General features: G+C 36.2%; 1 protein-coding gene across 39 annotated transcripts in view; it reads left to right on the forward strand.

Moving 5' to 3' along the window:
- Positions 1 to 703: 703 nt before the first annotated feature.
- Positions 704 to 15,039, forward strand: part of LOC141903085 (uncharacterized) — a 46,712-nt gene continuing 32,376 nt past the window's right edge. For 34 of the 39 annotated variants that reach the window (XM_074791002.1, XM_074791007.1, XM_074790986.1 and 31 more), the window contains exons 1-7: positions 704 to 1,216; positions 1,563 to 1,629; positions 10,630 to 10,700; positions 11,111 to 11,146; positions 13,938 to 13,973; positions 14,214 to 14,249; positions 14,418 to 14,489. In XM_074791002.1, coding sequence (XP_074647103.1) covers positions 953 to 1,216; positions 1,563 to 1,629; positions 10,630 to 10,700; positions 11,111 to 11,146; positions 13,938 to 13,973; positions 14,214 to 14,249; positions 14,418 to 14,489 — 582 coding nt within the window. In that variant the 5' untranslated portion in view covers positions 704 to 952. The remainder of the gene's footprint in view (positions 1,217 to 1,562; positions 1,630 to 10,629; positions 10,701 to 11,110; positions 11,147 to 13,937; positions 13,974 to 14,213; positions 14,250 to 14,417; positions 14,490 to 15,039) is intronic. The other 5 variants (XM_074791024.1, XM_074791027.1, XM_074791012.1 and 2 more) reach the window with 4 other exon arrangements.

Below are 15,039 nucleotides of genomic sequence, written 5' to 3' on the forward strand. Positions count from 1 at the left end.
ACCTAAAAGTTCGGTCTTTCGCATAGAATATGAACGATTTAAGTTGATATATCGTATTTTCAAAGTTATACGGTTTATATCTGTGAACTATTTCGAAGCATTAATACGTTCGCCGGCTGGGCGTTGCTGACGTCATATTGTATTTAGGGAATTCCCTAGTTCGTGCGCGTGCGAATAGGTGGCGAGTTCGTCGCACGGTACCGGCACTTGCCAGAGACAACTCTGCGTTGACCGGGTCAAAGCAATGTTGCTATGACTGATTGAACTGATCGTGGACGTACTAGAGTAAACTAAACTCCAGTTCAAACGTCCATGAGCTGATCAGTTATTGATTCAATACATGGATACTTCATTCAAAATGTGAAATCATGATTAATTTAATATTCTCTCTAACTAAAAAGGTTTCATAATTTATCTATCAGTGAGAGTTTGCAAATCTAACCCCTGACTGAAGTAGACACTTCGCTTTTATACAATTTGGTAAATAGACGAGAGAACACGTTTAATGCTCTAACGAACCGTGAATTGATAGTTTCTCAAAACTTCACTGTACGGTTTCGCCATCTTCTGATCATACGTCGAACTGAAAGTCGAAGAAGGTTGGGCAGCCTTCGACGAATCAACCAGTGAAAGCATAAAATTCACATTTCCCAGATAAATTTATAGAATACACAATAATAGACTAACAAACGATATCTTTTGAAGCTAAAACTGTGTTTTAAAATTCAGAGCGTTTTGCATCATTGCATATTGAGATGCGAGAAATTCGGCCAATAACCTGCCCTACCTATTGAGAAACTTTTTCGATTCGTCCCGTTTGTTTTCTTACGGCGGTTTCATTAATGATGGTGAAGTGATACGAGCGATATCTGATGAGTTCTACCAGTTAAAAATCGGTGTTTTCTAATTGTCGTACGGCATGAATTAGGTGTCCCGGCGGACTAACGAAATTATGGGCACGACAAAAGACGATACGGTCGTAGGATCGAACCCGGGACTGCGTCTCGGAAGGAATATATTCGTATCGATTTTGTGTATCGTAGTATTAGTTACGACGGCGTGGGTTTTTTATTTGAACACCTATAAATTCCGACAGTTACACGATCGTCTCGAAACGTTAGAAAAACAATGTAACAACAAACATCAACAAACGCCGGATTTAAGCGTACATATCGAAAAATATTTAGAGAATAATATCGATCGTCTTCTTGAGCAGGTAAGTTATGTATTAGAAAAAAATGAATATATCAATAGACTTTGACCATGTGCTCCTTCATTAAAAATGAAAATCGCTATTATTTTGATGATTGGTGCTACGTTGTTAAACTCATGCATTTAAATATCGATTTGATATCCTTGCATATTAGTGGTTAATTCGTTTTATTAATTAGATTAGATTAATGATTCTAAGGATTAATTGTGTGTGCTAAAATCTGTCACCAATGTCTTTTTTGAGTATTTGTAAAATCATAGTTTTTTAATGTGTTTAGATTTTGAATGGTGTAAGAATATTAGATTATTTTAGATGTAATTGATTGCCTATTCTATGATTTATGTTTCAGCATTTGAAAAAAGTTAAAACCTACAGAGCAAAGCGTTCTGTAGATAGTGGATGTACATGTCCCCCTGGTAAGTACGCATGCAATACAAAACCATATGAAGTTCACGAGTAGAAATGTATTTTGAATTGAAGGCAATTGTTAAGTTATAGAGATGTACTTTTTAAGATTGCAATATTTTCTCCAAAAATTAAAGATATTCATTCGAAGAAAGTTATGGAAAATTCTTCCCCAATTTCAGAAGAATATTTATAACAAAGCTAAAATGATGAAGGTTATTTCTATCTGTATAATGCGGTATTGGGGAAGAATTTCTCTATACCAATCAGGGGGGAACTCTTGAGTAGCATCTGTTAGGTGCATTATAACTATGTATCATCATGTGCTGCATGTCATGTATCTCTCTACAGAGAGATGGAGCATCTATTGTAAAATAAGCTAAACAAAGTTAATAATATGATATTGTGTTTAATCGATTTAAATCTGCGGGTTTTATGGTGTTTATAGTAGGATTTCTATAAGGTTTATTTACGAAAAGAAGCCTAAATGCATTGACTTGTGACAGATTATCACATAGTCTGGTGAACTTTAGTATTGTATTCCTATTGGGCGCGATTTTGGGTTATAAACATTCCATCTTTTACAGGAAAATTCTGATTGAGTTGCTGATTTAGGCTTTGAAGATTAACCATAGTTAAAATGCTTTAACTTTTTTTATCCCTCTCCTCGACAGATTATCCGAGTCTGGTGAGCTTTGTGTTTCTATTGGGCACAATTTTGGGTTGCAAACATTCCATCTTTTACATGAAAAAATGAACAAAATATTCTGATTAAGTTGCTTATTTAGGATTTACCGATCTAACCATTTTAAGCTTTAAATTTTTTGCCTCGCGGATGGATGGGGTTCGATTATCATAAAATCGTTCAGTAATTTTTGATGGCTGGGATTTTCTGATGGTTGGTATTTTCTGATAACAGCTCACTGATTTCCACACTCACTCATTGACTCCCCCTCCATTTATCAGCCTCTGATAATAAACCTATACAGACTCTCTACGCTTTACTCTACAGCTGCTGCGCCGGGTATTAAAACATAGATCGCTTTTTTTCCAGTTCATGTAACTCCGCAGCGAAACCACCTGAAATCTCCGCCTAAAGTTCTGCTTCATTGAAATCTGTCTTTTACCACACCACACTTCCCTTCAATAAAAACTACTGTTATCTACTGTGTGTATACCACCGTCTACTGCAGGTTCTTCAAAATACTTTCACCGAAGAATGAGAAACATACACACCCTAAATTCTATCTATGCAGGGCGGATTCAAGATCCCTGCCTCCCCATTAGAGGTTGCCATTTTCTTTAAGACAGAGATTGTTTAAAAACCTGCAAATTTTATGCTAATCCTCTTGGAAATTTCATCTTTTCATAGATTGATTTCTTCAAATATATCGAACACTGAGGGTGTGGCTCTTCTTAGGCCTTCACCATGGCTGCTTTATCAGAGAAATCCTGAAAATTCTAGAGCCCAGCTTTTCACTTTTCCTAGATCCGTCCTTGCTATGAGGAATCTTTATTTCAAATGAGTATTCTAAATCCGGCTACAAAAAAGGGAAATTCAATTTGAAGGCTTAAATACCCTACAAGAATTATTATTCTGGTGTAGCCATGGTTATAATCTATAAACTGGAGCGACCAGAAACTATCTCGTATCTACTGACAGAAAGACTATAAGAGACCTTAAAAAATCTTAACTTCTTAAAAATCTGAGTTAATCTGTGTTTGTTTAGGTTTTCTCATTACATAAGTGTTAATACATATTAGTTTTTCTTCTTCGCTACTAGAAATGACTAGTTATATAATAGATAGCTAGTATTGTTTTTTTAGTTAGTCGGTGGTGTATATGTGGAACGTGGAGTGTACTCTGAAAACTATCGTCGATGTTTATCGAGATATGAATGAATACATTAAGTTGGAGAGGTGCCACGTCCCGCCTTAAAATTCAAGTGCTTTATTTTTCGTAAAGTCGTAAAGTCAATATGAATAGAATCGACAATCCCGGGTTTTCAATCCCAGGTTAAAGACACCGACACTGTCACCTTTTAGATTATATATTCATGTTTTCTTTTATCTACGACAACTTCGGAAGATTTTTTAATGCGATCAAAACGAATTTACTCGAAACGAAGGAAGGTTCTAGATCTAGAAACCTCTAGATCTCTCTAACTGTTGTATTCGAAGTTAATTCCATAGATTTCTGAGTTTGCTATGATTAGTTGATATGAGAATCAGGTGGAGAATATCTCTTCGGTTATTAACACCTCATTTATAAGACTGAAATGAATCAGACCTTTCCCCCTCTACTCTCTTCCCTTGCCCTCTCTCATATCCATCTTCTTTCCTTCACTCTCCCATCTTCTCAGATCTTCACCGATACCGTAATGTATCACTTTGTATTGTGCCATGGACTGGTATTTTATAATTTGAGCTGTCCAAATGATAAACTTATTAGCGTCATCAGAGGGGGTGGGGACAACCCCCTTTTAAAATCCAAGTTCTATATTTTTTTAGATCCGAATTGCATTTTTTTTTCATATTCCGGAAATTTCATTAATATTTTGCATTATTTAGTCCAGAAAAAGCTCCTCTTAATCTTCAGATTTCAGAAAGTAAAACTATTTAAGAACTTTCAAGCAATTTCATGGATTCAGAAATACTTGTTTGACTTCAGTGCTCGGCGGATACAGTGCAAAGTATTGCATAATAGTACCGCTTGTATCAAATCTGACCCCCTTTAAAAATTCCTTGTGACGACCCTGTAATTTGTCCTGAAACTAAGGAATTATTTCAATAAATCGATTTATTCTGTTAATTAATTGGTAGAAATTATAATTGTGGGTTTTATCTGCAGGATGAGCTGAATGAAAGAGTTAGATGAATTTAGTTTATATCTCGCAGAGAGTTTCTGCTTACCGGTATCTGATGTATTCATTGCAAGTTGAAATCTTGACATTTAAACAGTTTTATGGTGAACTATATAGAAACCTTTCCTGTGTATAATGAATTCTCAATTAATAAACCCGCTATAGGTCAAATCGTAATTGTTTCAATTCAATTTTGTTCAGAGATGTGTTATATCTGAATGAGTGCTATATCTTACTACATTTAGCTATTCTATAAGAAAATGTTGTAAAACGATATAGTGGATTCTAGGTCAGGTCTGTAGCATGGCAGGTTTGGGGGTTTGAACAAATTAGTTTTGCTCATTTTTAATTCAAAAAAATATTTAAAAACTATTACATCATGGTACATTAACTATGTTCATTTACTTAAACCTTCTTTGTCAGGCGCATTGGAAGCAATTGCTGATTTCCGACAGGTTCTAATATTGCTGCGGCGAATTGACTTCACACTTGTCAAAAACATAGAAATGAAAAAAATGTCATCCAGTAAATTATTGCTGTGGCTTTCATCTCTGCAATTGCTACAGTTGTAACACCTCTGGTTGCATCATTAGAAATCGCTCAGAGGCTATATCTGAGCATCCAACGTTATAAGGCTTTTCTTGGGGAGGGCTACAGAACCCACTTCACGTATAAATAAAGTTTAAAACGACCCCACCCACATATTCAGCATGTTATGGGCCTGTTATGAGTTATACTTCATGGACCATTTATTCCTGTTCCACATGTCTTGAATCATTAAGTCTGTAGATTCTGCTAATAGTTTATTATCATATGAAGTAACTTATGCTGTAATTTTAACTCTGGGTGTTTTCAGGCTGAAATTGCTAATTAAGTATTTCTTGTAGGTGTAATGATTATTAGGTGAACTGTATAAACAGTCTGCCAGGGTGATTATGATGTAAGAATGTAAACATGAATAGAGTCATTCTATAAGCTTCATTAGTCCCGGTCCGATCCAGAAGCCTGGAGTTCTTACCATTTCCTAGAATGAATGAACCGCAGTTCGCTGATCTGATTTGATTTTATGCTTCACTTCCATCTCTAGTTCAACTTATGTTTAGGCGAAACTATTTCGGTAGTTTTGTTTGGCTTGACTTCAAAAGCATAAGCCAGTTCCCTACGGCTGAGTACTAACAACCCCTGCAGAGCCAGATCTGGTATAACACTGACCTACCCAACCCTGTTACCAGCATGTTTCACCCAAAATGAGAACGTATTGTAACAACAAATTGGGAGGTGTGGACCCCCTCAATCATTTCTGTAGTTGTAATTCGATAACACATGATATTTGTGCTGGAAATATTTGAGGAGAATTGTTTTGTTGCGGTTGAAATATTTTTCACAGGAACGAATAGAAAACCTGTATCATTCCAACACAACCGACCTCATAAACAGTTTACGCGTAGATGATACCGCGGCTGAACGTATTTCTTAGATTTCTCCAAGTTACCTGAGACAAAAAACCATTTCCTTGTGTATCTCTCAGTTTATTTATTGCCAACAGCTTCTTCTTATATCGAATGACGGATTTAAACCATCGTCAATGATCCCCCCAGGAATCTGTTTCAAACTGTCTTTCTTAGATATTGTGTTTATTGTCACTAATAAAACTAATGAAAGCAGCTATTACACGGGCATGTTTTGGGCCGAGCCAACCATTCACATTAGTGCCAACAGGCTCGTCCATCAGACGAGGTCCAAATTATTCCATTTGCTTGCAACATCATCCAGCATCTTAGTAATGAGTTAATGATTTACGCATGAATTTACTTAGACACGGAACTATGAAAGTAGACCCTGTGTTTGTATGTTCAATGTATTTGAAGTAATTTAACTGAAATAAATACTGATATAAAATGATTTACTGGCTACATATCGTATAGGTACCAATAGGTTAAAAGCGGTGCTGTTTTGATCAAAGCTCTTTATCTCACCACCCTCTCTCTCTCTCTCTCTCTGTGCGTCTCATAAATTTCAACAACTCTCTCTCATTATTTGCTCGGGTAAACACTAATTTAATATGATACACGTTGAACAACCAGAAACAACTGATACAATCAAAGCGTTGAAAATATCAAAGTAGAAAATAAGCCTTGAAAAGAGATTGCATCGCGTTGCATATTGAATGAAAGCCTGGTGCAAACTTGATGATTTTTATTTGCAAATGGTAACAAAATTGAAGCGAATTTTTTACTTTCAGCGAAAATGACAACAAATCGTTGATTAGTGACTGGATTTACAACTGCCGTACTGGGCACTTTTTCCTGCAAAAACGGCACCGAAAACAAATCCTCTGTCTATTCTCAATTTCACATAACATTAGATTTTGGGTACAGGTTAATAATATATTCTAATTGAAGCCAATGTGGCAGACAAGAAGCCATTGTGGCAGAGATGATGGTGGCAGATATTTCGTCTGGTTGCTAGGGTTAGAAGAAATATTTTTCTGTCCTCCCCTGGAAAAGTGCCTGTTAAAAATCCTTCCTCTAAGTAATTTAGAAAAGGCCTCTTGATCCACTAATGTAGCGTAGATCGTTGATTCTTTAGATGCAAGGATTCGATGATAATAAATTTCGTTTAGAAGAAGATTTAACGTTGTCGGTTTAATTCAGGGTATGAATATTTTCAAAAGAATTTCAAATAGACGAAAATAAGACGAAAAACTGTCGTCTACATAGAAAATACAATAGAATTCAATTGACTTCAATTAGGTCAACAATATTAATGTGAAACGCATTATAAACTGTATCAAGTGACATTTTATACAAGAGTTTATTGCTGCATGTGTACAGGACTGACAGGTCCTTGACAAAAAAAAATAAATATTGTATAGACTTTTTAATGTTAAGCTTTATCAAAGCTCTCTTGAGTTGTTTGTTTTGGGGAGGCACCAAACGGATGGACCTGGAATATATTTCTTAAAATTGTACTTAAGTTTTTTTTGGGAAAAAATATCGATTATCGTTTTAAATTTCTACAATATATTTTCTCCTGGAAAATATATTGCAAGTTACTCTAATTCATCGTGATTACAACCCGTGCCTGCTCTAACCCGTGCCTGCTCCAACCCGTGCCTGCTCCAACCCGGGCGTGCTCCAACCCGGGCATGCTCCAACCCGTGCCTACTCCAACCTGTGCCTGCTCCAAACAGTGCCTGCTCCAACCCGTGCCTGCTCCAACCCGGGCCTGCTCCAACGCGGGCCTGCTCCAACCCGTGCCTGCTCCAACCCGTGCCTGCTCAAACTGCCGTGGAATTCAGGCTCCTTGCGGAGAATTTATTGGTCTATTGTATCTAACCAGGATTCATATCATTTGTGTCGCAAGTCATGATTTTCATGGCCGTTTTCAGTCGTGTTCTATTATCAGCTTTTCTGATATTTTTGAAATTTCATTCAGTTTTGTTCAATCTTCTTTTATTTGCTGTTGTCTTTCATTTAAACAATACTCGTTAACCAGATAGAAGTGAAACAATACTCGTTAACCAGATAGACGTGAAACAATACTCGTTAACCAGATAGACGTGAAACAATACTCGTTAACCAGATAGACGTGAAGAATAGTGGAATGTAGACAATTTAACAATCTGAGAACTGAAGCCTCGGTATCAGTAGGAGGCAGCATAACTCATCACACCTGTGACCGATTATTGTTAGAACCCCTCCCTCTCCCTCACCTCCTCTCACCCATACCCCGTCGGGTCAGTTCACTGATACCAGTGAACATTCATCCTCTGTTATTTTATGTATTTCAACTAATAATTGACTCATTCACAATCGCAGGATCCGCTGGATCCCAATCAGCTGATGATACGTTTCACAATAAAACACGTCTATTTTCAATGTTTCTCATTTTCCAGATGTGAAATAAATCACGTAGATTATGTATCTTTATTCTCGAGATTTTATTGTGTGTGAAATAAACATACGGATATATAAATGATAACCCACACAAGATGAACTGATTATCTTCGCTATATGATGATAAGAGTATGTTGATACACAGTGGCTAGTAGTAGATGATCTCAAAAGACCAGATGATATTTTTTGCTGCCTACACGTGCTCTCTCTCTCCTCTCTCCTCTCTCTCTCTTTCTCTCATCCGTAAAAAATCTGTTGATAATCAATTGCACATGTCACCGTTTGAACTGGGGGTTTGTCAATCCAGTCTTACCTATGTTTTTTGTACTTTGGATACTTCTCATTTCCCTAGCCTTCATTCTGTATTTGACATTGAAAATTTATCATTTTTGTAATTTGCTGTTCAAGACTCGATATATTCCAAGTATCTTCTTAGAATACGAATGATTATTTCAATGATGAATCCAGTTTATAAACTAGGAGACAATGGAATTTATTAAATTAAACATCTTCTTATCTGTGAACTGCTAAAATCGAGGCCTGCTATTCAACTGGGATATTTTTTTTAAAATATATTTGTGACCATATACTTGAGTCATGACTATCGCTCACAAATTTCCAGTACAAAAAAATCCTATTTCGTAAAAAAAAAAAATTTTTTCCCTTGAAAATCTGAAGAAACCGACCTGCTTTCAACAGAATAACTTTGAGTATACTGATGGTGTATTGTAGGAGGTCAGATAGTGCTGCAAGCGACTTTTAAACTGAAAAATGTTGCCCATTTGTTATTTATGTTCTGATAGGCGCCAATTAGTTTCTAGTTTTATAATTACTAAACAAGAATCGAAGGCAAGTTGTACATACAGTGAACATATACAACATCTACGTACATCTCCTCGTCAGTGGTTTATAATACTCTGAAATACTCTCTCCCCTCTCTCCCCCTCTCTCCCCCTCTCTCCCCCTCTCTATATACCTGTATATATTGTGTGATGTATCTGTGCTGAGTTGCTGCTGTTATTTCACCTTCGCGCAGTCAGTTACTGGCAGAAGATTTTATATCGGAAGATTTTAGATTAATCTGACGTACCCAGGGTTTTCACTAGGATTTTTTAAAGAATTGATACAAGCGGTACTATATGCCATACTATGCGCCGAGCGCCGAAGTCAAACGAGCATTTTCGAATCCTTGAAATTGCTTGAATGTTCTTAAATCGTCTTAATTTTTTAAATTCGAAGCTTGAGAGGGGAGAAATTTCCGGAAAATGGAAAAACAAAAATTAAGAAATTCGAAACTTGAATTTTAAAGAGGGGGTCGTTTAAATTCGAAGACCGATGATATTCTACGCGAGGATGCTAGATGACATTGCATATGGGTATATGAATTATAATGCTGACTGGTGGCCATCTTTGTTTTTAAAAATGAGCATTTTGTTGTATAACTGAAGGTATTTCATAGAGCCATGATTTCTTATTTATGAATTAGTTTTTGGGGTATAACTGATAACACTGCAAAGCAATATTCAGCAACCTTTTTCTAAAGTAATTGAACCTAAAAGAATATTTCAAAAATTCTAACGGCCCGTAGTTTAAGAACATGCATTACTGGGAATGGTTGCAGCTAGGTACCCCTACCTTCATGCTGTTCGTCTATTCTTTTGTTAGGGAGAGATTTACTCATGAAAGAGTATAAATGATTTACGCCTCAATGTTTGACTACAGTTGATCACATAGTGAACTATGTATTACAAGATGTTTCACTTTTCTCTTCCCTCTTTTACTCCCCATCTGTAGTAACCCATAGTTTCGGCTATATTTACTTCTCTTTATCTTTACTCATAGAGGAAATGTCTGCATTTCTCGCTACATTCATAGCATTACGAACTATCTCTCGCCGTTAACTGACTGTGCATCTTGTGACATAAGAAACAAAACTGTTTGATACAAAGCGAGTTGTTTACTGTAAGAATTCAGCAAACAACTGTTCACACAAATATCTATCCAACAGAAAAATTCAATTACGAATTTAAGGATATTCAATAACAATGATGGTGAGAACGAACGCTCTTTTTGACGTTGGTTTGATTTTGCAATATAAACACCTGCTACAGTAAACGTCACCTTACTCGTACGTGGCTAAAATCCACACTGTCGTGTACACTATACGACCCACACTAACCCGAACTCCCTTAAAAAATTCCTCACGTCACCTTTGAATGATCGATCGATTTTCTTTTTTGTTTTTCAGGTGACCCGGGCCCACCAGGTCTTCCTGGACCTGAGGGTAAAAAGGGCAAAAAGGGGGAGGCTGGTAGAATGGTAAGCGGAAAGAATATATGTTTTTCCTCCAATTCTTCTTAAATGCAGTTTGATTTGTGAAATAATATTGTCGTAACCTGCAGTTTTTATCTGTTGTAAACGGTGAAAATGATGTTCAAGTGAAAGTTGTATAAATTGAAAAGTGAAATGTACAAAGACCTCCCTTGTCATTGAGTGAAAACTCAGAATATAAATCTAAACAACTGCTATTGTTTTATTGCTAAAGATGTGTGGAAGTATTCCACCAGAAATGTAAGGAAAAGAAACAATAGCAGTTGTGTTAGATTTATATTGTGGGTTTTTTGCTCAATGATATTCAAGGTTGGAAGTGGCCTCAACCATTTACAACCAAAGATCGACCTCTTCGAGTGTAAAATAATGTAACTGTCTATCTGTTTGAATATTGATAGGGCATGAATGGACCACCAGGGTTAACTGGTTATCCGGTATTTTCAAATTACTCACGTATTCATATATATATATATTCCTTATAATATATGCACACTAAGTATATTAGAGAATATGGTAGCGGGATAAATAGCTTTATAATCATCTAAAATCTTTGAAATTCTGATATCGCTGCAGATTTGGTCAATTTTGTTATCATATCTCGTAAACAACAGGTCAGTTTCCCGTTCATGGCTTAAACCTAACGCACATGCCGATTGAAAGATGTTTCTGAGCGTTGTTTCCCTGTGCATTTTAACAAGAAACATGGTTTTGAGAAACATCGTTTCCGAAATCAAACATGTTTCATTCCGTGTTTCATCATCTGCATTAGGCCTTAGATTTAAGACCAGTCTATAAGTCTGAAATTAAGTCTCCACCGTGCAACTGACAATGCACCTGCAACCGTTCAACTTTGTTTTATTCTTACTGTTGAAATGATACTTTGAAAAATCGAAGGGAACAGTTGTTCAAAAGTTGTTAACAGTTAACAAACAGATAACTACTGTATGGTACCAGTTTTGATTGTTCAGTTATCCCTTGGAGTAATCACCTTTTGCTATACTGGAGTCTCTGATATAGGATGAATGTCTATATTCGCCTTTACTGATAACTGAAATTGACCAAATGAATCTAACACTTGTAACGAGGTTCTTAATAAAAACACTGAACCAGTGATATATGTGATGTGAATCATCTTTTTAGGGTGCCATTGGACTTCCTGGCTGGCCCGGGCCAAAGGTAAATATAACGGATATAAAGATAATTCATTCATTAATCGAGAATTACAACAAAGTTGAGAACTATTTGGGATACATTTTCTATATCAAAGAGGGATTGAGGTTGCGAACACCCCTCCATTTTGGAATAATGAATAATGTTTTTTTATCTGATAAATTACGCAGTCATTTTCTTTAATTTTAAAAAGCCCTAACAGCAGGCAGTGTGTGTAATGTGTATACTGTATATTTCTACTTGCAGGGTACGTCTGGTCCTAAAGGTGATAAGGTAAGAAGAGTATATCGAATATTGCAATGGATTTACGTTCAACATATTACTATAATGTTGTGTATTTGTTTATTTTCCATAGGGTGATTCCGGTGATTCCGCTAATTTTATATCAGATTTAAAAGGACCACCCGGTCCGCCGGTAAGACTATCTCCCCCACCCCCTCCCCGAAATAGGCTATCTAACTGTGAATAAACCATGAATATGCAAACCATTAAATCAATGAGATAAAAATTCTTGCATAAGAAATATTTGTAGTTCGAGTTTTTCTTGCTTACAATTCAAAGTTATATCTCAAACTCTTTGAATTTGCTTATCATTGTAGGCTATTTAAAAAAAGATCCCTCTGTAGCCATGATCACATGACCATTTTTGGCCCAGAACAACTGTTCACACGGGTGCCAAATGTAGCCCGACCAAAAATGCTGGACCAGGCCCCTTTCTAGCACAGGCCAAATTTGACTCTGGCCTGATCTGTGCCAATTTGGTCCCAACCAAATTGTCTCCCTGCGATCGCAGCTAATATTCCCTTCACAGAAATATTCATGTTCTCATTGTATTGAGATATCATATTGATAACATTGCTTTCTTTTGTTGTGATTTCAGGGACCGAAGGGTAGTCGTGGTTATCCTGGTTTTCCGGTTCGTAGCTCTCTCGTTCGTTGCATGCTGCCGCTGTGTTGAAATTGGAATGCTCCACGACGAGGAGAGAGAATGACTGTGATCTCCGATAGTATGATACTAACCATTAATACATAAAATCCTATTTTTCATTATTTATTAGGGAAAAAATCAGGAAGATTAGATTTTTTTTCTGAGGTTGCTGGGGTCAGGTACCCTGGATCGATCACGTTACCTTCGTTCTTCATGTCGATAGATTCGACTGTGTTTCACGGCCTATAATCTCGATAACGAGTATAGTTTTTATCGGAACCTGTTGCGATCTCACGCAAACTCTGTAGAATATAAATCTAAAAGTTTGCGATACCGGGTTTCGGAATTGTTTCGCGGACCTGTGAAATTGTGATTAGTTTATAGCGTTTTATCTATGCGTGTAGTTTCTCTGACTAATGTTTTTCTTGCACCGGAACAGACTAAACACTAAAACAATTGAAATTCCATTCCTCGCGCACAGCATCGGTGTCAGTCATTTACAAATATCTGTCCCAGCATCGCGGCATAGTTAACACCTACGATGTGGTTCTTGAGAAAGAACTGAAAGATTTATGATAATTTGAGGGATTTTTCAATGTCAGTAAATTGTCCGTGTTGAAATACTGCTTGATCTATATGTAACTATAACGCAATAAGGCCAGCGTAGAATAGACCAGGAGCCTAGGGCTAGGTTAGTTTTCTGTAGGGAGAGGGTAAGGTAAGTGACTTATATTCATGATCGCAATGATGACACTTATTGAATATTTTGGAAGTTATATTTTTTTCTGCACTGGTATCAGAAATATAAATTTGCTAACACATAATTTATACATTCATCCATATCTAACTAGCTTATATCAATTGTATATTTATGAGCTAATATTTTCTGGGAGCATGAGTTCTAACAATGACTAATGAATATATCTAAAATGATTGGGCAATTTAATTTGATTTGAATTAAAATATAAATTGATCAAATATTGCATGGTCCTCAAAATACACAATACCTTTGATTTATGATACATGTTTGATTAATGATTGTTTGAGTTTCTCGATTTCAAAGTTTCTGAAGTCATTAATTTTTTGAGAACAATTAGATATTGTATTATATTATCTGTAATTCACAGGGTCCTATCGGAGTACAAGGACAACCAGGCGATTCGGTAAGTTTTTAAAAACCTTTCTCAAAGTGAAGTTATGAAAATGTTCTCGATTAGAAAAAGCCAATTCAACTTCAGAACCGCGATCCAGGATTCACAAGTTTGAGAGTTTGGAATTGACTTTAGAATTGCAATATTGAAAATGAATAGATAAAACTCATAATTGAATTCAATCAATGATAATTATGGAACTGGAACCTGAAAAAACTCACGCGATTTCAAAATTATATCTTATTTCTGTAGGGAATTATGGGACCAAAAGGAGATGGTGGTACTAAGGTAAGCAACCTATATACCTTTAAATCTTTTTACTTTGTCAAAATTTGCAAAATTTCTACAATCCTTAGTTAGATTTGACTATATTTTAGTGCATTCATATCAAGAACTGTAGAACTGTGTCTTTTTGTCAATTTCTATATTTTGTAAAACTGTTCTTGTTGTTTCTAGGGTCAAAAAGGCGATCAAGGAATAAGAGGTAAAGCTGGACTGCCTGGATTCGATGGAATTCCTGGACCAAAGGTTCGTATATATCATTATTTGTTGGTGATATTGTTATTTACTTTTTTTAAACATTTTCACTATAATTGTATGGATGAAATTCATGCTCTTGAGACCTCAAGATTCAGTAATTCAGTTTTAGAATATGGCCGTGATCACGTTTTGGACTCGCGCTTAATTTGGCCCGGGCCAACCAGTGCCAGATGGGTGCGTGCCAAATTGTGCGTGACCAAAAAATTCGAATCCAGGCTAAATCATCTCTGCAGTTCCTATATGGGTTGAATCTGAGATGGTAATTTGAGATTATTTTCCTATCACTGTGCTGTAGTATATAAAATGATGATGTATAATCACAGTTTGTTACGGTATATAAACTGTGAAGTGAGCTATGTTTATAATTGTGTAATATATCAGTGTTTTTTGTAAATATTTATTTGAATCGTTCTCTCAACAATCACCGTATGCCGAGGTGCGTCTTGTACACACGCGTGCACACACACACTCATGGCTTTAGTTGTTATTTCATCACTCCTTGATTCACCAGAGGTATTCAAAATTATTTTCCAGTGAC

This window comes from Tubulanus polymorphus, chromosome 4 (assembly GCF_964204645.1).
Source record: "Tubulanus polymorphus chromosome 4, tnTubPoly1.2, whole genome shotgun sequence".
Classification (NCBI taxonomy): Eukaryota; Metazoa; Nemertea; class Palaeonemertea; order Tubulaniformes; family Tubulanidae; genus Tubulanus; species Tubulanus polymorphus.